The following is a 25,418-nucleotide window of genomic DNA, read 5'->3' on the forward strand; positions in this document are numbered from 1 at the left end:
GAGGAATAAACACTAGTTGAGACAGGACCAGAGAAACCAAAACAGCTGGAGGAGTTGGAGCAGACTGTTCTGTTGGTCACCAGGATGTCTGTGTTGGGGGTCAGGTGCTCAGAGCTGGGAGTCACTCTCCCATGGAATGTCCACACCCTTATTTTAGCCAGTAGAGCCTCAATAAACAACATACGAAGGACTGGGAGTTGACCCAAAAACGGTTTGGTAAAAAAAAAATAATCAGGGGAGGCTAAAGGCTACATAGCTTGTGCAGAAACAGGGGAAGAAGGGTTCAAGTACACAGATAACTGCAAACAGACTGGACAGGCAGGACTGTAAAAGCAGACGCTTTCTGGGGCCAAGCAGTTACCGCACATAAGGGACTCTGGCGGTGGGAAGGGGAGCCCTGTAGCAGGCTGGAGAGCCCATGCCTTATCCAGAGAAGACAGCTGTTCTCTGCTAACAGCCAATTGCTGCCAGATGGGAAAAAGGGACAGACTTCTTTCCAGACTTCTATCTTTTTTTAAAAAATAGGCCAAACAGAACATACCTGCAACCTCAAAACTTGAAGGTGGTGAGCAATTTTTTCTGTGTTCACTGTATAAACACAAGAACCCTTAAGAAAAACTTAAGCCAAGGGATAACAGTTGGATGTCGGGAAAAGCTTCTCAGTTGAAAGTTGATTATTTTCAAGGGGGGGCTGCAACAGCTGTGTGAATTCTAAATAGCCCTCTGTATCAAGAGGGCCAGGCTGCACACTCTTTGGAGACAAGGGCACAGTTTTTGCTAGGGGTGCTCCAATATTTCAGATATTCTCCTGGAAGGGCTTAGAAGACTAGGATGTCAACTTTATAAAGCCAAATGGCAAAGCTATAGGCACGAGGTTTATGGCCACTCAGGCCCAGGCTTTTCTGGAAGGATCAATCAGTAAAGAATCAGGCTGTTAAGGGGCACCTGGGTGGCTCAGTCGTTAGGTGTCTGCCTTTGGCTCAGGGCGTGATCCCGGCGTTCTGGGATCCAGCCCCGCATTAGGCTCCTCCACTGGGAGCCTGCTTCTTCCTCTCCCACTCCCCCTGCTTGTGTTCCCTCTCTCGCTGGCTGTCTCTCTCTCCATCAAATAAATAAATAAAATCTTTTAAAAAAATGAGAGAAAAGAAAAGAATCAGGCTGTTAAAAGTTGCACTGTGTTGCCCTCCAAATTCATAGTTATTTAATGAATGATTGAACAAAGGAGCAAGAGTAACAAATCTAGAAGTTCAAGTTAGTCTGCATAAACAAGGTAGGGGCGAGGCTCATGTGGTTCCCAGGGAAAAGACTTTAGGGGCGCCTGGGTGGCTCAGTCGGTTGAGTGTCTGCCTTCAGCTCAGGTCATGCTCTCAGGGTCCTCAGATGGAGCCCCACATCGGGCTCCCTGCTTAGCAGGGAGTCTGCTTCGCCCTCTCCTTTTGCCCCTCTCCCCTGCTCATGTGCTCTCTCTCTCTTTCAGATAGAAGGGTAAAATCTTAAGACAAAAAAAAAAAGAAAAAGAAAAAAGAAAGGCTTGCGTTTTCCCAACTGCAGGTTAACTGAAGTCCGCATACTGAAGGCCTGGGTGGCCCCTTAAGGCTTCGCTTTCTATCCTGTGTCTTGAACTCCAGGGAAATGCTTCCTTCTATTAGTATTGTCAGACTCTCAGAACATTATTGAGTAGTGCAAATAATTCAATAAAACAAATATTTCTAAAGAATATAACTCTTTTTGATCAGAATGTTCTGGTGTATACAGAAACAAATACACACAGGTGCTCAAGCGTTCTGTTTGGGATCTCTCAATTAAGCATCCATTATATACTCAAATCTGCGTCGAGCTTTAGTTTAAAAAGTAGAAAATAGTGGAGTTTAAAACAAAACAAGGCAAGGGGGCATAAAAAAACTATCCCTGGCTATTAATTCCAGACCAGTGACACAACGAAATAAATACATTTTTCCCTACTTTGTTAAATAAGCTGGCCGAACTCAGTCATCTGTCTTCCTGCAAAGTGGGTGAGGGATCACTGAGACTGTGTTTTTCTTTTTGATATGCATTTTGTGTCTAGAAAATGGAACAGCCAGGGAAAGAAAGAGAAAACATGCTGAATAAAGGGAGGTAGGAGAGAGATGATGTTGGTGAGAAGGGGCGAAAGAAAAAGCCTCAACTTCTTATCTTTCGTTCTCTTTTATATGCAAATGTACACCTGCTAAAATACTTCTAAATCTACAAATAAAGAGAAAAAGAAAATATCTGATGAACAAGTGCTTTTAACAACCCCTTACAAGGGCCAGATAAACGTGGGGTTCACCAGCCTCGAAGGGGTGTCTCCAAGGCAGAGGCGGCCCAGGGCTTTCGCAGAAATCCCTCATGAAAAAAGGGAAGAGCTGGGCCCGGAAAAGGAATAACAAAGGGGGATGCAAACAATACTATCACTCCAGCTAGGAAAAAACGACCTTGAACTGACAAAGAACTGAGTATCCTGGAGTACAGGAGGATAATTACTATTCCTATATGAAGTGTGCAGTAATTTTAAAATGAAATTTGAAAAGTATTTTCTGTCCGCTGAGTTTCCCAGTGCTGTTACCCTTCACATCTGTCTACACCCACGCTTTCCCCCCCCCCGACACTAACCTAGATGTGTGGCGGATTGTGGCAAACCCAGTTGTTTTTGCAAAAGAAAATAAAAATTGTGGGATATATTTCTAAAAGTAATTCTAAAGATAAAGATTATTGCTAAAAATTCAGAAATCATTTGTCTAATAATCTGCTCAAATGAAAATGAGAGAATATTAGGATATGGATGCTTTCATGGTCAGAAAATACAGAAAACTCATCTATATTTAGGATTTTTAAAATTAAAGGCCCTAAGTGTATGTGAAGGTGAGACACACAGGTTGGATCCGTAATGAGAATCGCTTTTCACGTCCAGATTTTCTGCAATAAACCCCATTCCACCAGTCATCCTGGGCCCATAAATCTATCGCCAAGGAGAGGACCGATGCATACAGAAGAGATGAAACACCTGATCCAGGTGAGCTGCCTGGAACTGCTTCAGAAAATAAGTATTTATATCACATTCTTAATTTCTATGGAGCAATTCAACAATTACACCTGAAAATAAATGGTAGGCTTGTAACCACCCTTTAACAAACATTTCAAAACCAAACTGAAACACTTCTGGGGGTATTACCTCACATGTAAATTTATAGTCTTAGTGCCTGCCACTTAACGCTGTTCAGTCCTGGGAGGTGAGTGTTCAACTCTTAAAGTCATGGAAGCTTCAACTTTTCAAAGACGGAATAATCTGATCAGGAAGCTGTATTTTATTGGCATGCAGAACAGGATTTTTAGCAGCTTTGCATGCAATTATTTGTAGAAGAATCAGAAATAAAGACAGTAATATTATCATTATCATTTATGGTAGGGCCAGGAATAATCACTGTATATCTAGCACCTGGGTGCTAGAAATGTAAAATATGTAGAAATCCTTCCTCATCCACTGTAGTGGGTTGCAAAGTATCTCCCCCCACCCCCAGGTTTATGTCCCCCCAGAACCTCAGAATGTGATCTTTGGAAACAGGTTCCTTGCAGATGTCATTAGTTATGGACCTTAAGATGAATTCATCCTAGATTTATGGTAGGCCTTAAATCCAATGACCGGGATCCTGGTAGGAAGAGGAGCAAAGAGAGACACAGGAAAGAAGGCAATGTAAACACAGGACAGAGACTGGAGTGGTCCTGCCACATGCCAGGAGCCACGAGAAGCTGGGACGGGCACGGAGGGATTCTGCCCTCGAGCCTTCAGAAGGAGCACAGCCCTGCTGACACTTTGAGTCTAGACTTCTAGCATCCAGAACTGTGACAGAATACATTTCTGTTGGTTTAGGTTTGTGGTACTTTGTTATAGCAGCCCTGGGAAATAATACACTCCCTGAGCCCCAATTTTACTGAAATATCCAGCCCAATCCCTTTTCTCCGTTTCTCTTCACTTGGGTCTCTTGTGTAAAATGAGGGTATTCCACAACATGACCCACAAGGGCTCGCTCAGCTGTGAGACTCCATGGTTTGAGCTCCACGGTTCTCAAACCTGGGGAGTCACCTGGGTATCTAGAAGATTGATGCCTGGGTCGTACCCCCACAGGTTCTGCTGTGACTGTCAAGGGTGGACTGGGGCATGGACATGTTTAAAAGCCTGCACAGGATACTACTGCACAACTACTGAGGAGACTTTCTCTAGGCACCTAGGAGTTGTTTTCCTCAAACACAGGAACCTCCGATCAAGAGCACTCTTCAGAAAGATGCCTTTCATTTTTGCTGACCACTTTGAATCCCCATGACCACCCTCAATGCCATGAGTGAGGAATGCTTCGCTGGAGCAAGCAGTAGGCAGTAGGCCCCATGGGTGAAGCCCCAGCAGCCTGACCCCCACTACAGAGACGGGGCTGTGTGGCTGCAGTGGACAATCCAGCAGTACATGGCGGCTCCCTTGGTTTTGCATGAGTTGGGGGTTCCCGGTCCCAAGTACAGCAAGTCACATGTCTTTACATGATTCTTGCACATTTCTGGGACAGGACAAATGAGACACGGTCTTAGAAAAGTCTTAGTGGTGGAGGTGTTGTGCCACTGTTCTCTGGCCGCCAAAAGTTGTCACTGCAGTCTTTTCTCCCAGGATAAATCTAGTCGCCAGTGACAACCTGGCTGATGTAGGTTTTCAGCCCTTTTGTAGTGTGATGAAAAACTCAAGTAATCGTGTTTGGGGAAGCACTGTCCAGAACCCTAAGTGGCAACCTTCAAATCTATGCTGACCTCCCACAAAGCTTTTAAATGGACGTACCTTAGTATGACCTTGAATATTTCAGCTCCCAAAGAATATCAGTGAGAAATGGCACAGTCAGGCAACCACTTTCAACACAGCTTGACCAAGAGAATTGGTGTCAAAAGAATGAGAGGCTGAATGGACATTCTTAGAGGCTTAATCCTCTTGAGATAAAAGCTGAGAGGCCTTTTCACATGGAGCTTAAGGAGATGAGTTTTGCCAGGATGGGCACGTGGGGTGGGAAAAGTACTGGTGGAGTGAATGACTGAAAGAGATAGTATTCTGGCCTGAATCAACAAGCATTAAGGGAACTCCTTAATACTCTCATTTTTATTCATTCGTTTGACAAAATGAGTGCCCACTGTGTGCGGGATACTGTGTTAGGTGATGGCTTTTTATGACATTTAGTATAAGCTGCAACACTGGCTAAAACGAAAACTCACTTACCTCTCAAAGGTAAATTTAGTGTGAATACAAATAAAATTGCCAATGTGGGAAATTTTCCTTGGGGGTAGTAGTTCAGAGGGGGACTTTCTCTCATCGGCTAGGTAAGTATTGCCTTAACCCTGGCCTACGTGTTTCAGGGAGACACTGACCCAAATAGCCTACTGCTTGCACGTGGTCTTGGGCCTAACTGCACTCAGGCTTGCCCCTCCTTATGAAGGGCAAACCTCTGGTACAATCTGAACTCGGAAATCCTTGCAAGCTGCCCACCTCTCTAGGCCTGACACAAGGGAAAGGAAAGGTATGGCTTTGTTCATCATAGCTCTCAAAGCATCCTCGCAGAGCTCATCTTTTGTTGGGATACACACTGACACTTCACTGATCCAGACATCCTGACGTGGTTGTCTCTCCTGTCAGATGAAAGGGGAAGGGTGGTGGAACAGAAGGAAGCGAAGGCTTAAATCTTGAAGTTTGAGTTCAAGACCCAAAACAGCAGCAACGTGGCCTTGATCAGGAATCTTAACCTTTCTCAGTTTCTGTTGGACTGTCTGTAGAATGAGTTACTGATGTTTACCCCACTGGGCTGTTATGAAGATTGGACAGGACGGGGGCTTAGTGAGGCCAGGGTCGCAGGCTTTTGCTGTCCTGGTATTTCCAGGATGCAGGCCAAGTAAAGGTGAAGCATACACGCACAGGGTATACTATTTATCACACACAGAAAACCACACATTCATAGACATTCAAATTAATCTTTGATTCGTACCTGGATTCTTTAGTGTGAACAGTCAGACTAATAAAAGGAGTAGACTGTGTTAACAATGGCAGATCATACAGGCTGTGCACATGCATGGGTGTGTATGGAAGGATTTCTGTGTAAATTCTAGCACAGATTGTGAGAGTCAGAGTTATGAAACTCACACTCTCCCAAACGATGATTAACAAAGCAGATGCCTTTCAGAAGATGAGCCCCTCTGCCAGGAAAACCTATGTTTGGGAATGATAAGCAAATAAAGGGAGAAAAAGAAATGAGAATGTTGGAGCATTTCACTCCTTTGCTATGGACTGAGAATCACAGACTCCCAGCATCTGAAGGAATGTTAGCGTTCCCAGAAACAAGAATTCCTTCCACCATGCCCCTCTAGAGGGGGTTCCTGCTATGGTAGCAACCAGCCAGCAGCTGGAAGACACTCACCTTGTTTTTGCTGGAATGCAGAGCTAGAAAGGTCTTCCACGACCCAACTGTGAATTCCTTCCTTGCAACACTCACATACAGGGCCCCCTGACCTACACTCTGCAGTTATACTTGATAAATGTTGGTATGTGGCAGCCCCACAAATATTTACAGATAGCTTTTGTGCCCTTTTTGGGTTAAACTTCCCCAGGACCCTCATCATTTGAAAATGGTGTAGCTTCAGGGCCTCCCACCCATCCTGCCCAGCTTCCTGGTGCCTGGCCTGCATTCCACCTCAGCCTCTCTCTTTACTACATCTCTCCTGAGATGGCTGTAAAACACATGATGTCACACAGAGGACCCACACTGAAGAGGAGCACTTTGGACTGTCACAAGTTACTACTGTAACCTGCTGGTCATCAATTGGGGGAGCAGCTTTAACATATAACTTTCAATCATGACATCATCTGGGTTTAGTTACACTGCAACAGCCCAGGGTCTATAATATTATAAAGCTGTCTCATCCATGAGGGATGTTCCCACAAAAAGGACCCATAGGAAAATGTTGAAGATAAATTTAGACTATTGAGAATCCTGGTGCCCTCATTAGACTTCAGGTTTTTGTTTTGTTTTGTTTTTTTTTGAGAGGGGGAGAGGGGTAGAGGGAGAGGGAGAAACAGAATCCCAAGCAGGCTCCACACCCAGCATGGAGCCCAATGTGGGGCTTCATTTCCCAACCCTGAGATCATGACCTGAGCTGAAATCAAGAGTCGGACGCTTAGCTGACTGAGCCATCCAGGTGTCCCTAGACTTAAGGTTTTAATAAACATTCCACATGTTTGTGTGTATATTCCCAAAACGTGTCCCACAGAATATTAACTCCATTGGCCATTTATAGGAAGAATTCCATTTTCAGATAGGAGATAAGTTATTTGAAACTCTAGGTTCACACTTTTAAATGGTTCACTTATTGGAAGTTCTGAAAATTCTTTGACATGCCTCAGCACACTGTGCTGGCTACAGAGGGAAAGAGGGGTCACGTAGGGGGAAAGAAGTATCTTCTGGGTGGAGTACTGCACAGAACAGTTGGGGGGAAATGCTGCATCAGCCCAGCAAACTTTGTTAGAGCATACCAGGGGAAGACTCGCCTGGTGATCAGGTGCCCTGCAATGTCCTCAACTGTGGGTATGTCAGGCAGGTGGCGTATGAGCACTCACAGGCAGAGACGTGCAGCCTCCACCAAGGAGACCTCCAGGAATCACTTCATCAACTTCTGCTATTCCTCTTAAATGGTTTTTTCATGGGACTAATTAGAAGTTCCTAAAATATCATGAAACTCTCCTTAAGATTCCTTTTTGATAAGGTAAACTTCCTTCTGGATTCAAACCATCCATTGAGTTTTCAAGTGGAAATTTCTTGCAGAAACTAATTTAGTGGTACTACTGGGAAGCACTGTCTATGAGGAATTACGGCAGCACAGGGCTTGGGTGGGTCTTGGTCCCAAGTGCCTACTGCAGATCAGGAGGTAGCCTTCGTATACTGAGCGTGTAGTACATGCTTGGCACCTTCACACACACGATCTCATTTCAACTTTAAGACCACCTTGCTAGGTAATATGTCTGCTTTCTCAATAGAGAGGCTCAGAGGGGTGGAGAAACAGAGCAGGAAGGAAAGAGCCGACATAGATGGCTAAGGCCAAAGACCAGGGAGAGCCTCCATATCTCCTCAACTCCCAGAGGACAGCCTCTGGAATATTCCTTTTCTTTGGAATACTCTAGAAGGAATGCAGCTCATACAACAGGAAAACCTCAACAAAATTATTATGAAGGAAGAGGCAGAATCTATCCTAAATCAAATGATACACCTGCCCTAACCAAAGTCCAAATCTCCAAATAATTATGCCAAAAGACACAAAGATTTAATAAAAAGATGATGGTCAAGAACTTGGAGATTGAACTAATACAATATAATATGACAATTATATCTCGCAAAAAAAGCGGGGGAAAAAAAGAACTTAAGATTAAAGTAACCTCAGTGACATGCACTACAATAGTATGAAGCAGGGCCAAGTGCCTGAGGCCCTCAAACATTAACTTCATGGGAGGTCTGGTGGGTGGGGAGCACAGAAATGAATGTGGTAGCCAGGATGGAACCGGCAAGGCTCAAAGTCATTGGCTCTGAAAGTGTTTTTGGTTTTTTTTTTCTCATATACTTCCCGAGTTAGTTTATATGTCTACTACTTTGGCATACAATAGGCACAAAGCATTTTTTTTTTAAACTGCCAACTATTGGTGGGTCAACGGCAGGCTGTTGGAACTGCAATTTCTTTGAAGATCCTAATCAAATAATCGTTGTCAGGCTCCTCACACCTCTTTCTGCACAAAGAGGAGAAAAATGTGAAAGTCCAGTACTTAACTATCTCTTCTACTCTAAAGAAAGTCTATGGAAAATACCCTCTGCATTACTTTGGGGGAGAGACATCTACTTGCAAGGGATGACTGGAGAGAATACTGGAAAAGTGAGAATGGACAACTGGGTCATTTCCTGGTTTCCACCCAATAAGCCTTTGTCATATTTATTTTATTTTAACTGAAATAAATTCAGAGGTCATTAGATACTGCTGCATTCAAAGATAAATTGCAAAGGAAAAGCGTCAAAATAACTTCTTGGTTATTTGCAGCTTGGGACCATCTATACTTCTATTAATTAAAAAAAAAACAGAGAGACTCTAACAGAGTTTTCTCAAAATGAAGAATAAAAATGCAATAAACTATATCACTGGGCAAATGTTGAAAAGAAAAGAAACCTCTGTATTTTGGAGTGAAATATTATCTGATGCAGAATATATGCAATAATTGCTCTACTATAAACTCCTTTTTCAAAACCAGAGTTCATCACAGAAACATGGGTTTAAAAAATTAATCATCAGGCCATGAATTGTACTGCCATAAAAGAGAGCCATTCTTTTCTGCTTATAAACAACAAAACTACCACATATGCAGATGCATGCCTCAGTACCTCGGTGCAATGGTGTATTTACTTTTATAAATATTTAAAGTCAGACCTTTGAATTTCTAATGAAGTAGTACACCACTTTACAAAATAAGGTACTAGTAAATTTAGATGTACGACAAATAGAACTCTGTTCAGAATACTAATTGCTGCTGTTGATATTCTAAAACTAAAAAAAGTAATGATATTCAGATTCCATCTAAACAAGCCTAATACATGTGCAGAAATCTTAATACGTCTTGATGAAACCTTACTGCTAAAATTGTTAAATTATCAGATGAGCTAACCACCTCCTATTTTTGGTTTGTTTTAAGTTATTGGAGGTACAAGGCAAGCTTCCTGTCTGGCACTTTCCACCCCCACCCCCCAGCTCTTGTTTTAATGATACACATTCAATTATCACAGGCAAGAAAAGAGTCACATCAGAAACATCTGTAGTTTGCCATATAATGACTGGGTGTTCCCCATGGAGACTGACCTTGTCACCCAGACGCAGGTGCTGAAAGGCTGTGTGATGGGGTGCTCACACGTGTAAATGTATGACATGATTATGAAGAATTCAATAGACACGGTTATTTTCCACCTTAGTTTATGTTAACGTAAGCTCACATGTTGTGCTCTTATGATTAATCGCCTGCTCCAGCCTGCAGCAGTTAAATATCCTTGCTCTCAGCGGAGTCCACAAACCACTAACCTAGAAGGTTCTGATTACGTGATAAGGTTGAATCCTGTTTGAAACTCGCAGGTGACCGTAACTTTACCTGTGATCGGGATCTTCGCTGCCATGCTTTCTTCCCTGCTCTCATCTCCACAGCCACTGGAAACTTCTAAAAACAAAACACATGATGATAAAAGTGTATCTCAAGGACATATTTATGGAGTGGACCTTTGTTTGCCTTTTTTAAAAAACTGCCATTCTTTTTATTTTCACTGCCTCCCCATGTCCCTTTCTGTGCGTTAATTTTTTTGTCTGAAATTGTACTGTTTCTAAAAGGAAACCTATTCTTTTTAAAGATTATTTATTTATTTGAGAGAGCTCAAGAGAGCATGAGTCAGGGGAGGGGCAGAGGGAGAGAGAGAAGCAGACTCCCTGCCAAGCAGGGAGCCTGATGCGGGGCTCCACCCCAGGACTGGGAGATCATGACCTGAGCCCAAGGCAGACCCTTAACCGACTGAGCCACCCAGGCACCCCAAAAGGAAACCAGTTCTAAATCTAACGTATCTCTATGTCGCCTTTAAGCAAAATACTATAGTCCAACATCTATCTAATTCAAATAGGGCTTAAAACAAGTGAGCTCTGAATTCTGCACATGTATATTGACCTCTGGGTATACCCTGAGCAGCTCGTGGTTGTCTTAGAAATGCCATTACAGCAGTTTCCTGGCATGCCTTAACAGGACTACTAAAATAATCATAATTTCTGGATACTAAAAATTGGCTATTAAATTTGGGGGGCATAAACTTATTGATTCTTAGTCATCTCTTGAAACTTCTGTAAGGTTCCATTACAATTAAAAAGAATGTTTACAAATTAAGAGTAAATTTTACTAAGTGATATCAAAAACTTCACAGTATTTTATGGAATCATTTTAATGGAATCACCTTCATCTTTGTGACATGATCAAAATCACCTATTGTCAAGAGATTCATTTTGCTAATATTTCATTACTTATAAAAACTTATTGGAGGGGTGCCTGGGTGGCTCAGTCAGTTAAGTGCCTGACTTCGGGTCAGGTCATGGTCCCAGGGTCCTGGGATGGAGCCCTGTGCCTTCAATCCAGCTCCACATTGGGCTCCCAGCTCAGCAGGGAGTCTGCTTCTCCCTCTTCCTCTGCCCCATCCCCCACTTATGCTCCATCTCTCTTTCAAATAAATAAATAAAATCTTCAAAAAAATTTATTGAAAATTCAACAGAACTGCAGACCTATGATTAGGTCTTCCATTCCTGTTAGACTAAACGAAAACAAATATATTTCCTAAAAGGTGGTATAAAACAAAGACATATCATGCATATTAAAATCAGAAGTATTCTCTAGTCAGCCTAATTTTATAGGTATACCTTGAGAAAGAGGGTGTTGTGTTGAGTCTGAATGCATGTTTTCTGTGGACAGAATTTATAGCAATAGTTACCTTGTTCCTTTGTACGAACACTGTTGAGCCACTGAGCGGGTTTGGCTTCCTTTATTCCACTATTGTCATTCAGAATAGATGGCAAGCTGCAAGATGATTCATTACTGTGAATAGCTGACCCATCGTCACACTCTTCTGTAAGGGCTCTTTTCAATAATGCCGTTGCCTACAGTGTTTAAAAGAAAGCACAAAGAAATAAAAACAAACTCTAACCACATTACCCTTGGTTTCAAAAACCCAGCCTTCAAATGTAATTTTAGGTTAAGCTTTACTTGGGATTTAATTTGCTTCCTGACATTTAACTGAAATTAAAATGTCTTCAAGATGAGACAACATCTGATTATTTTCCAGCATAATTTTTTTACAACAACTTGCACTTGTGATACCTTCTTTGAGGACTTATAGAATGCAGAAGTGTTCTTTGACTCGTGAAGTATGTATATGAGATGTGACCACCTCCGTTAATCTGGGCTGGTTTATCCAAGATTTACCTTTCACTGCATGAATCTGTTTTTCAGGCACGGAAGACAGTTGATTTGGAATGAGAAAGAGATCCAGGAGAATGTGACCTTGAGGTATCCCCAGGCTTCTAGAAATGATCCCTGAACTTCCCCAAATGGGAAGATTGCAGAAAAACTTTGTGGCTGAGGAGGATACAAGAAAGCAAAAAGAGAACTAACCTTATTCTAAATCATAATCTTCAATCAAGGATAAAGACACTCCGCACTTTGCCACTCAATCTGCTGGGAGCTCAGGAAACTGGCCTGCCACACTGCCTATCTGTTTTCAAAGGGCCCTGAACTGTCTTACACATATCACTGCATGTCTCACGGGCAGGCAGGTGGACACAGATTTCATCACGGCCAACTTGAGAGGTAGAAAACAAGTGGCAATTAACAGGACAAGTTAATACTCATGTCTATTCATTTCCAGGTCAGTACTCTCCTGACAAATTCAAATATACTGGTAACAAGAGGTAACCAATGATGACATCACCTCCTTCCAGAGTGTATGTTTCTCTCTCACTTCCTACTTGTAAGTGATTTGCCCAGGCTTTTGGCAGAGAAAACCTAGGTGGTGGTGCTGACCTATCACTGGTATCTAATGACAGGAGTAAATGCAGGGCAGTGTCCAACCCAACCCGTGGGAAACAAACATGAGACTCTATAAGTTAATATGAAGAGTGGGACTGGACAAAGCCTCACGGGTCATCTTTAGTCTAAGCACAAAGCAGTAACACCATAATTATCCGGGGAAGAAGAGGGAAGACTATAATCTTTCCTTGGGATTACTATGAAAGAAGGTGAAGATGCCCTGACAGGGAGAATCACTGAGGCAGAATATGGAAGATCTAGCCTTGTTGAGTTTGGTCTGGAACATACTTTGAGGTTACTGCTGTGGACCTTGACATCCCTGCAAGGCTCTTGCCTTCTGCCCTCCCTAGGACTGGCTGGCCTCTTGGACTCATGCCCATCCCAGGAGCTGTAGCAGCTGACTGGAGGGGATTTAAGGAGTTCTAGTCTCCTTGGCCAAGGGACTTGGCATCACGTTAGACTTGCAGCCAAGACTTGTCTGTGGTCTACTTCTAGTAACCAGGTGCTTTTCTTCCATTTGTTTAAATTAGTCCTGGATCTTACTCCAATTGTAGTACCTCTATATTAGGATGATCTGCACAGTATCCCTGCTTCTGCAGACTAGGGTTTGGGTATAAAGTCCTGCCTCTGAAGTTCGGGCCAAGGCTGGTTCCCGTCACTGGCTGCCACAGTACCCCAATCCCACCTGCCTACATGGACCACGGCGCTGCACCTGCTTCCAGAATCTGTCCAGGAAGAGAGGTACGAAGAATAGGACCGCATCCTTGAACTGCCATCTCTCAACTGTCAGTATGATCTCTGGACCATCCTGGCATGTCTCATTTCTAGATCTTCCCCTATCCCGATCTAGTCTCTTCCCACAGAGAGTTAAGCACCCATTCTGTGTGCTCAATAATCCTGGCTATGTGAAAAGCATTTTAGAATATGAACAAAAAGAATTGGCCCAGATTTTGAAATGAAAGCTGTAGTTTTCTTTTTCTGATAGTTAAAATATCCAAACATCTGAAAGACCCTCAAAGATGTATTTCTTCCACATCTTACCTTATGCAATAGCTGTAGCTAATGATTTCTTGGCATGATTTCATAATGGACTCTGTCTTCACACATATCTTAAGAATAAAACTGTTCAAGGACTGCTACAGCTTCCTGCACTTTGTGCTGTGGAATTTGCAGACAACAGAAACTGGGGTTGCCAGTGACTCAGATTACTTCTCACTAGGCCCTCAATGATGACACACAATTTACCTTACTGTTTTGCGCATCCCTTTTCATACGAGATCCTATTTTGCTTTAGCTGGGTTCCAACTGGGCCTCAAAGTAAAATCCTATAATAATATTGCAAATATCTTTCTACTAAGTCCTTCAATGCTTGATACCCATACCACCCCTGCCACCAGTTCTACACTGAGCCTTTTTTTTTTTTTTTAGGGTGAAGTAAGTAGAGTGGTGGGCACACTGCAGGCCTTTATTTACTTCGTATACTTCATAAATGAAGATAAATGATCTTCACTACTCGAAAGTCCTATCTCTAGGATTTCTCTTACTTTTTTGATAGGGACATTTATAAAAGGACTCATCTTCTAAGATAGTTCTATAGATAATTCCTCAAAGATGAGTTTTTCTATCTGTAAGGACTTTGGTAGAAGGTGAAATTATTACATGAGAATGGCTGGCTTGGCTTTATTGAACCATGGAGCCAACAGAGAGTAGCAGATGTGCCCAGTGGGTCATCAGTAAAGGAATCCACAATATAAGGCCCTTACAAGCAGGGAATAATGATAAGCAGGACAGAAAGAAACGTCAGCCTCAGACAAAGGAATCATCAGTAAGTTTTGAGTCAAAAACAACTTCAGTAGAGTCCGGAGAAACATCTGTAATACATTCTCAAGCTGTATTGTTTGCAGACCTTTTAGAAAGGCGTATTTTTAAGGAAGCCCCCAACTTGAAGGAGCTTGCAGCCTGAGGCTACAACACTAACCCATACCTGCACAGGAACAAAAGCCCAGAGAAGAGTGAACAAGCTGCTTTACACAGCTCACGCTGGGACTGAATGGGCTTTGCAAACTGGAGCTCTCTATGTGAAAAATGCCACCAGACAACAACTTTTCCTACTGGCCTCCTGATGGTGCTTATGAATGGACTATGCTTGGATTTCAACTTATCCGTTAGCTAATAAAGGCTCTCTTTGATTTCACACATTTTGAGCCCAGGAGGGGGATGAAGACTTTCTCACTGTTCTCAGCAGTCTGATGCTTAAGTCAATACCAACAAACTAGTCTCTCAACTTTTCTGCCTTCCCCAGAGCCAGAAGAAAGGGAAATTCAATGCCAAGGCACACACTGTTTGCAGAATGACTGATGGTGATATCTCCACATTTCAGATCTTACGAAAGAGAAACCATCCCATGAATTATATTCAGCAGGACACCTAGAGTTTTGGTTCAATCTACTAGAATTTTTCTCAAAGTTCAGCTTAAATAGGATCCTGCTAGGTCTAGAACCCCAAGAGTCATCTTTTTTTTTTTTTTTAAGATTTTATTTATTTATTCGACAGAGAGAGATACAGCCAGCGAGAGAGGGAACACAAGCAGGGGGAGTGGGAGAGGAAGAAGCAGGCTCCCAGTGGAGCCCGATGTGGGTCTCGATCCCAGGACTCTGGGATCACGGCCTGAGCCGAAGGCAGACACTTAACGACTGACCCACCCAGGCGCCCCCCCAGAGTCATCTCTTAATTTATATCCAGAAACGATCAATTGTGATATTCACATGCATAGATAGATAAACATATTACTGGAAAAGACATCATGTCCAAAACACTGTTAAAAGAAATGAAAGGAGAAAATCGAATGCTCAAAATATTGCAACAAATTGTACCAATTTATAGGCAAAAAAAGTTCTTACAAGACAATGAGAAAAAAAATTACTAACCTAATAGAAAAATGAGCAAAGAACATGAACCTGCAAATTATTAAAGAAAAAATACAAATGGCTAACAAATCGGAAGGGGAAAATTTGACCTCAATTGTAATATAAAGGTCAAATGAACAAAAAAATTGGATGTCATTTGTACTTCTCATTCTTGGTGCTCAAAAAAAAAAAAAAGTCCACAGTATCTAGTTTCATAAAAAGCTCAGGGAAATTATATTTTCATTCATTCCTCGTAACTGATGACCCTTCCAGAGTGAGACTTACTGGTGTAGAGCTACAGCGTTAGAGAGGTACATACTTTCCGACCTGACAATTCTACCTCTAGAAATTCATCCTAAGGAAATAGCGTGCACAGCTGTAAAAATTGAATTGCTTAGCTGTTGTTTGAAAAAAATTTTTTTAACTAGAGGAACAATTAAAAACAAACTTCAACAACAGGAGCATGGTTAAAGAGACTGGCATATCCATGCGGGGGTCTCTGTACAGCCATCTGAAATGATGTAGAACATGGGTTGATATGATGGAAAGTCCACTTGCAATAAGTGGGGAAAAAAAGCGGTTTTGTACACCAATAGTACAGCCCATGTTCGTCAATATATTAAATAGTAAAAACCACACACTGCAATGCCAATGGACAATTTTCTTTTATTCTTTTTGTTTACCTTAATATTCCAAATTTGGAGAGTTTTTTCCCTTTTTTTTTTTAACATATGCTACCGGTAAAAAAAAGTCTGATTTCTGTGATGGGCAGATAAACAGAGAGTGAACGTGAAAGCATTTAGTAAAATTAAATTCTCTTCTATACGTAAATCAGTGTTATTAATGCAGATACAAAAAAGCAAGAGAATTATGGCTATAGACAGCAGGTGAAATTTTCTCCTAATACACAGATTTAACTGACCTTCCTCAAGAACCTTCCTCTCGCATACCGGAAGTAAATTTTCACAGCTTAAAGCAAAAATGCTCTTAAGTTATATCTAAGTTATAGGAGTGGAAGGGAAAGGAAGAGGGAAAGGGGTTTTTAGCTATGTCACAATTAAAAGAAACGGGAAAGTATTCATATGAGCCACCAAACGAGTATTCAAAAGATAAGATTAAAAAAAACCAGTCCATCATTTAGAGAGAGGAGGAGGGATTTCTGCGACCAGTCACATGTCTCTCACATGTGTGGTGGGGGAAAGACTGACCTACTCTGTGGTCACCATCACTCTGTGGACCAGCAAGCCACTCTGCTTTGCCTGCAGAAGTTCTCCAGGGCAGACAGAGACAACACGTGGGAGAAAAGGAGTATTAAGGCACTTTGTGTTTTAATGAAGCACCCAACTCATTTTTTTTTCCCACATAAAGTAATTAGAAATTTTTCTGATTTAAAAGCATGCAGCTCAATTATGTAATTACCTAATAGGTTATGCAGGTGCTGTGGATCTTATCTGGTCTCAAGGGGACATAATCCGAGTTTCGGAGGCTTTAATGATGTATTTACTCAAGAGACGGATTGACTCCAGCTGACAGCAAAGGGACCCACAGGTAAACATCATTTACATGTGGCTGTTTAATTAGCCATTTACCCAAGAGATCAAAGTAAATATTTCTGAGCTTCATTAGATTCTTCACCAAGTAATTTCTAGTAGAGCTTTCTTAAATTTTGAAAATCTCTTAGTTTTATGATTTTTATCTATGGAGAAATATTTAACCCATACTATTTACTCAATGTGTATATTGTTTCAGTGCAGAGAAACAACTCAAAGACACTTCATTTTGCTCATTGGACAGGATAATTGTGTAAACCAAAGCAGTCCTAGAACCCACAAAAGCATTTTGTTGTAAAGTTCACGAGGCTTGTCTCGCTCATGTCATTTTGGTAACATGGTTCTTTAGGAACGTGCATTTCTTCAGCCCCAAACTAACAGAAACTCCCCGCTTACTTCTACTTTTAAGGACAGACTTCATCATTAATTTGTTGGTAACTTTTATGATTGTCACTAAGATGAGATCATGATTTAAAAAGGAATAAAAAATCTACTAGGGGAGGCAGAATATCATGTGATTCCTAAGTTCTTAATCAGGCAGCCCCCTTCCCATTAATACTGGAGTTATTATTTGAAAAATTATGAGTGAGTTGGTAGTCTGGAACTTGGAATAAGTGTTCAACTATAAACAACTTAAATAACGAGATGATTAGATAGCAAAGAGCAGTAGACCAACACTTTTTTCACCCTTGATGTGGCTGAGATGGGAAGTACTTGCAGTGAATGCAATGAATGGGAAACAATGTTGTTATAAAATAGTACTGAATAAAATGGGCAACAAAACCTGAGAACAGAATCCTTCTTAAGAACTACATTTATCAACAGATATGCAAAGGACCTAAGAAACACGGGTTCTGTCTTTCCTAAAGAATATCGTTCTTTATTTACTGAATCACACAAAATGCAGTAAAATGCAAATGTGTGTGGGAAGGATACATCCAAGGTTATCTGTGAAAAGGGAAACGGGATCCATGAGAGGCACATGGGGGCTGCATCTATAACTGCAATAGCTGACTTCAGAAGGAAGCAAGTAAAGGAGGGAGAGGAGAGGTCGGGTGATGGCAGGGTTGGGGGGGAGAAGGAAGCAGAAGGTGAGGTCTGAAACAAATCTGATGCAATGGTAACAACACACATGAACTTGGACAGGCATGGGACTGTAAGGTTCATTACATCATTCTATGTGTGTATGTCTGAAATCCTTAAAAAAATCTTACTCTTCTCTTTTAATTAAAGAGGCAAGGAAGAGGGGCTCAGGAAGGACTGAAGGTGCTCTGAAAGGCCTGGCAAAGGGAGCGATGGCAGAGACTCTGGACCACACAGTGACACAGGCGTGTGACTTCAGTGCTGAGGTGGCAAGGCTTGCCTCCAAGGGGAGCACATGTCAAATCCTTGAACTTTGAACAGGATACAAATACAAACTTAAAAAGGATCAAAGCCAGAAAACCCTACATTACAGATAAAGATGAGAAAACACACTTTGAAACAAGACACAGTGACAAGACATTAAACTTAGAAGAAGCGCCATCTCTATGAATAGATGGCCTTCTAGAGAATCACAAAGACTACACTGGGCACACTCTAGACCTAGGCTCCTGGGTCCTCCCTTGCTCTCCTTGGGGATCAGCTCCATTTGTTCAGTATCTTCACACTCCCCCTCGGGTGCCTCCTTGCTTAAAAAGCTCTCAGGGCTTTCCAGGTCTGCTAAACCAAACACAAACTCCCTACTTGGGCTGGATGGATGCTGCGCACAGGGCCGGTGACCACCCTAGACCTTCTTATCCACCATCCCCAACCTGGAGCCCGCCCTCCAGCCAGGAGGACCAGAGCTTGGCTCTACTTCCTGGGTCTGTTCTTTGGCTCCCAACAGCCCTTCCCTGTTGCCCCCACCATCGCCTGCCTGATGCACCCCCTGCACTCTTAGCCCGTTAAAATTCTGTGTCTCTTTTAAGGGTCACCTCATACCTCTCTACTCCCTCCACTGTAAAGTCTGCCCTCACTGGATCTCCACATGGCTTGGCTCCTTTTTCTGAAGGCCCATATCCTTTGCTATTTCCTTATTGTACACATCCCACTATGCCATTCCCCAGAAGGAGATGCCAAGTTTTCATTTATTTGTCTCTCTCCAATGGATCTGTGTTAGTGCCTGTGTACAGAGGTGGGTCAATACGTATTGGCTGAATTAACATTTATGACTGTTCAGTATTTTTAAAGTATGGAGTGGAGAAAGAAAACCAGAATGCTACAAGATGCTTCTAAGTTCCTTGAAAAATGTTGTGGTTGTTATGTTTAATTAGGTTACCTCTAGGATCTGAATTAACTGTATGGAGGGAGTTGAGATTCCTACACAAAACTCTGTGCAAAAGGCCTGAAGTGCAAACAAACCAACCACAAAACCTCACTTATTATGTAACATTTTTTTGAAACAATTTAACCATTGTCAAGAATGTGACTATTTCCTCAAATAATCATTTGCATAAACTTGAAATTTATTTTTTTAAAAATAAATATTACTGACCCTTATCGTCTGGTTCATGTTTCTGACTGGGAAAACTTCAGATGGCTTAGCTATCTCTTCTCTGATAGAATTATCATGTTCTTGCAAGGTGGCAACATGCTGATCCAATTCTGCCCTCAATAAGGCTGCTGCTGGTGCTTGTTCAGATCTACAAAACAGAAAGGGGAGACACATTAAAGATTGGCAGTACTGTGTTACCTAGGAGTTTCCTTCATTTTTAGAGGTGCCACAATCAAGTTAGCAAAGGACAGTTTATCCAGAAGAGTCTGGAACCTAGTACATTCGGGAGTAAGGTAATTTCCAGCGTCTAGGTATCTTTTTTTTTCCCCCCACTTATTTTGGTTATGAGGTCACTGCTAAATAAGCACTCTCAACTTTGATTGCCTACTGGAACCACCTGGAGAGCTTTGCAAAATCTAGGTGCCTGGTGCTACCCCTAAAGGAGCTAGTAAAACTGGACTGGGGTGTGGCCTGACCGTTAGGATTTTTTTAAGGCTCACAGAGTGGTTCTAATATGTAGCCATGGTTTCAAATCTCGGCATAGATGGTCAGACTCCTCTTACGTGTGGTTAATAAAAGAAACTGATCACATTTTATTCTCAACAACACTTTATCCTTGTTATACTCTTACTATGGTCTACTTGTAATTAAAAAGCATTAAGATAATATTAGGAAAGAGTTAAAACATGAGCCTAAGTTATATGCCCAGACTATGGCATATTGTACACCTCTGGGGTAGGAAATGGACAGATGAACCTGGAACACCTTGGCATCACAGAGGAAGCTCTCAGAGACTACTGAGTCATGTCTAAAGGCCTCAGAGGCTACCATGAAGGGGATTCCACTGGCCCAAGATGAGACAATTTGAACACCAGGAAGAATAATGACTGCAATGGACTGACACATAGCAGATACATGAAAATCATGAGTTCATTTAAAAAATAAAGAACAAAAAAAGTAAGGAAGCTTTTAAAAGAATAAAAACCCTTGAATTCAGCCTTTAAAAGGAAGCAAGTCTTGCCACATGCTACAACATGCATAAATCTTAAGGACATTATGCTAAGTTAAATAAGCTAGTCACAAAAAGACAAATACTGGATGATTCGATTTACATAAGGTACCTAAAATGGTCAAATTCATAGAAGCAGAGAGCAGAAGGGTGCTTGCCAGGGCCTTGGAGGGAGGGAGAAATGGAGTGTTGATTAATGGGTGTAGTTTCAGTTTTGTAAGATGAAAAAGTTCTGGGGATCTGGTGCCCAACATTCATGTTGAATGTCCTCAATGCTACTGAACACTTGAAAATGGTTAAGAATGGGGGCGTCTGGGTGGCTCAGTCAGTTAAGCGTCTGCCTCTGCCCCTCCCCCGACTCATGCTCACTCTCTCTCTCTCATTCTCTCTCTTGCTCTCAAATAAATAAAATCTTTTAAAAAATGGTTAAGATGGTAACTTTTGCTGTGTGTGTTTTACCACAATTATTAATAATATAAACCAACAAACCAACAAACCTTTGGAGGCTGCTAGGGCAACAACTCATTCTGAAAATTGTTAAGTAAAGGGACAGAATCATTTATCCCACCTTGGTGGTCAAAAAAATGCATTTCAGGATTACCAAGAAGTTGATGAGCAAAGTTCTCCCAACTAATAAACACACAAAAAATGAATGAATGAGTCACCATTCTCTAAGTCCAAATTATTGAATGCATTGAAGAAATGATAATTTTGTGAAAATTGCATTGTGGTAAATGTCATACTGAAGGCATCAGTGTGCCAACAGTCGAACCCACGGATCAGTCTTAGCACCACTAACAGTGGGACAACCAGCCATCCCGCGCTGCCTGCGGACATGTAACAGAAGGACTAGTGCCACCTATGATGTTGTCTTGCCACAGTAACTAGTCTGGAATATAATCTTGTATCTGGATTGGACCACCGGTTTATGGGTAACATCATTTGGATCCTTTTTCAAACAAATCAAATGTAAAAAGACTTTGAGACAATCAAGGCCAACTAGCAAGAATAGGTATTAGATAAGGAATCTTGTTAAACAGTAATGTATTAAATGCTTATCTGTTAGAGAGATAAGCATTTGTATTTGTAAATGAAATCTGTTGTCTGTTTTAAATGACTCAAGAAAAAAGGGTAGGGGAGGAAAAGAGATAACACAAGACTAAAAAAATGTTGACAACTGGTGGACCGTGGTTATAAATACATGGGATTTCATTATGTTGTTATATTTGCTTTTGTGAATGTTTTAAAATTTCAAAGTAAAAAGTTAAAAAAACTCAGTGTACTAATGTCTGTAATTACTTGTAAGTGCATAAAAATAAGAGATTGAGATTGAGAGATAGATGAAAGGACAGAAAGACAGATATGGTTGTGTAACAGCATGTCAATGGTAGATCTGAGTGGTGGATATAAGGATGCTTACTATACAGTTCCCTTTATTTTTCTGTATGTTTGGAAATTTTTATTATAAAATATTTGGGGAAAAAAGTAAGTCTCTGTGCAATTCAGAACCTTCTTTAATGCATCTTGATTGTTATAATCTTTGCTTGACTTAACCATGACTTGCATAAAGTAGGATGTGTCATGGGGATCCTTGAACTTTAAAAACTTCCCAGAATGATTCCAAAGTTTCTGGCTGGTTTGGCAGAAAGCCCCTTCAGAAACTTGAATTTCTTGGTTTCTTCCAGACTTCATTGAAGTTATAATGCCATACAATTCCTTTGTTCTGATTCTATATAAATGAAGGAACATCCATCTGCATTTGGTTTCACAATAGATTTCCCTACTGGGAAAATGCACTCATAGGACATGAGCAAATTCTAGTCTATTCAGCTGTTGTATTTCTCATAATGAGTAAATCAATTGTGTTTCTGGTCTGAAAGCATGTTTAGTTAGGTTGAATTAAACTTGAAAACAAGTTGAATTAGGATGAATTACATTAATTAAATTAGTTGGGATGGATTGAATGATCACAGACCTGTCTCTCAGGTGATTGATACACATGATTTCTGCAGAGGCAAAGCCAAGGCAAGACTCTGGCTACTAATATCGCCACCAACTATAACCATCCTTCGGGTCCTGGGATGAAGAACTAGCTAAGGTTTCCCACAATCACTGTACAAACTTTACAAAAGGACAAAACCATTGATCAACCTGCACGGGGCCAAATAGCAAATGAACTACTGAAGGAGTTATCTAGAATCTGTGACCTGGGAACAGCTAAGCCAACACTTAAAGCACAAAAACAGGCTTTTCTGCGGATTTATTTCAGGATCAATTGGGCAAGGAGCGCAAGAGCCACAGCTGTCTTTGCATGAAGTGTTGCCCATGGTTCTACATAAATACAGAAAATTAGAAAATTTGCAAAGTGGTACAAAGGCCTTTTTTCTCTTATGTTCACTTTCACTGGAAGATCTGTAACATCGGTACCACAGAGAGAAAACAAAGTTTGGTGTCAATTAAATGATAAACGCGTCTAGTTAAAAACATAACAAAAGAAGAGACCCGAATTTACAATTAATTTCATATATTTGGAATGGCTTCCAGTCAGAAAACCGCAACTAACACAAATGTACCAGTGCTTCCCAACCACAACCGATTTACAAGATTGGTAATTTGATCAAAGTTTTAAATGCAGACAAATTAACAAACATCTTGATTTTTATTCTGAATACAGGCAGAATAAAATAAAGAGGTTTTTACATACTATAATCCAAACAATTATAAAGTGACTCGATTTTTCAGCCTGAGTTTGAGAGCAAAATTGGGAAACTGTATTTGAGAGTAGCCACTAAGGGAGACAATTAATTAGTTGTACCTGGAAAAAAATGATAGTCTCCTGCTAGCTCATCATATAAGACAAAACTACTTATTAAGTAATCATTTTTATCTTAAAATATGTTTTCCCAAAGGCAATGATGAACAAAATTTTTTATCAAGTACCCCAAATGACATGAATTGTATTTTAGTAGTTCATAATTGTTTAAAATAGTGACTTGGTCCTTTACCTAATAAAAAGCCTTTTTTTCAAATGAAGGTCTTTGAACACTTAATCCTTGATATAACAAAAATCAATAATGATGATAGTAATGGTCTTTTTCTTTTTAAGATGCTTCATTTTATGAGCAGGAATTTGGAAGTCTTCACATTATCTTTTAGAGTATGCTATGGGGCACGTGTCCTATTCTACAGATGAGATTAAAGAGACAGATGTCAACTGCCATGGTTTGGTCAGGGGCACAAGCAGGACTTTGGCCACACCAAACACGGCTCTATTCAATGGGCTTTAAGGAGTTTACAACTTGCTGGAGGCTTCCCACTCTGCCTGGCTTAGACTTCTATGACATCAGAATTATTAGCAATCGAGGAACAAAACAGATCATTCTCTCCAAATCTGTTTCTGGAATGGTTTATCAAATTGACTAGTTTGGTCCAGGGGAGATCACCAAGAAGGCAGGAATATTTCACTTAGGGGAGTACCCAGCAATAACTACTGGGTATTGAGGGGTGTAGGGGGTGGATAGAACAAGGAGGGCAGGGGGAGCCAGATGCCATGGTTAAACCAGTTAGAAAGAACATGTATTTAAAGACCCGACTACTTGTCTCTATCAGGTCCTATAAACACTTGGCACTTTTCCAAGGCTAGAAAATGACACGGTGACAATAAGTGCGTATTAAACACTATCCCCAGTCACAGTACATGGGACAATTCTAATTGTAACAGAACATAACACTGACATTAGTAACCATTCCTGACTTCTTTATCTGGCTTTAAAAAATGTTTGTGGTAACCAAACAGTCTTGAAACCTCCAGATATTAATTTTAAAATTTGTGTTGGTCATAAAGAAGGATCATTTCTTAGGGAAGGCTGATTTATAAACAACTGTAGATCACTAGTCGTGTAAAATGCAACCTTTCATAATGGAAATCAATGCTCTATCATGCACGTTGAGAAACTATAACAAACGTTAGTCTAGTAGATGCAGATATTATATCTTCTCACCCACAATCACGGTTTGGCAGCCTAGGTTAAGGGAGTCAAACAATGAATCATTTAGTCTAACAAGTCAGTTTGCACAGAGAATTATAAATGCATACATGCTTCCTATGCCACATGCCACAACTGTGGTTTATGCTGAATAGTATACCAACAGATATAAAAGGCAGTGAAAAAGAAACAGGGGCCGGGTCAAAGAGCCTCATGACACACAAGCACCTAACGACCTATAGAGTGCAGAAAGACTCCTCCCAGGCAGCTTCTTCCACCACCTTGTAAAGGAGTATTTTAAGACTGCTGTTTTTTATTTCACATGATACATACACGGAAGAGGATTTTCTTGCCTTTACTGCTTTAGGTTGAAAAGCTACTGGTTAGGAAGGTCATTTCCAACATTTCCCATAGTTTGGGGATCACTAGTGGAGATGCAGAGGGTAAACACACTTAGAACTTGTGAAGTTCATCATGGTATGTGAAATGGAACCATTCGATTGGCCAAGTTTTTTTGTGATAAGGCCCTTTTAGAGACTGTTATCCTGACTTCTCATGCCTTGATGGGATCCAATACACACTAGACTTAGGCTGAATTCTACTCTAAAGAAAGTAGTGAACTGAAAACAGTGTACACAGTGCATTAAAGGTAGAGAAAATTATGTTGGAGGTAAGATAACCAGACCCCAAGAGCCCCTCTCCTGCTCTCAGCCACACAAGGTCCTTGCAGATGGGCTTTCACAGACACCCATCGGCTGACCAGGCTTGAATAATAATCTGTTCTC

General features: G+C 41.1%; 1 protein-coding gene across 1 annotated transcript in view; it reads right to left on the reverse strand.

Annotated features, from left to right (window-relative positions):
• KIZ (kizuna centrosomal protein) overlaps window positions 1–25,418 on the reverse strand; it is a 126,341-nt gene that overhangs the window by 20,148 nt on the left and 80,775 nt on the right. The window contains exons 8-10 of the mRNA XM_040637899.1: window positions 19,639–19,786; window positions 11,574–11,739; window positions 10,205–10,270 (exon numbers count right to left, since the gene is read on the reverse strand). Coding sequence (XP_040493833.1) covers window positions 10,205–10,270; window positions 11,574–11,739; window positions 19,639–19,786 — 380 coding nt within the window. The remainder of the gene's footprint in view (window positions 1–10,204; window positions 10,271–11,573; window positions 11,740–19,638; window positions 19,787–25,418) is intronic.

Source organism: Ursus maritimus, unplaced genomic scaffold, assembly GCF_017311325.1.
Source record: "Ursus maritimus isolate PB19 unplaced genomic scaffold, ASM1731132v1 scaffold_22, whole genome shotgun sequence".
NCBI lineage: Eukaryota > Metazoa > Chordata > Mammalia > Carnivora > Ursidae > Ursus > Ursus maritimus.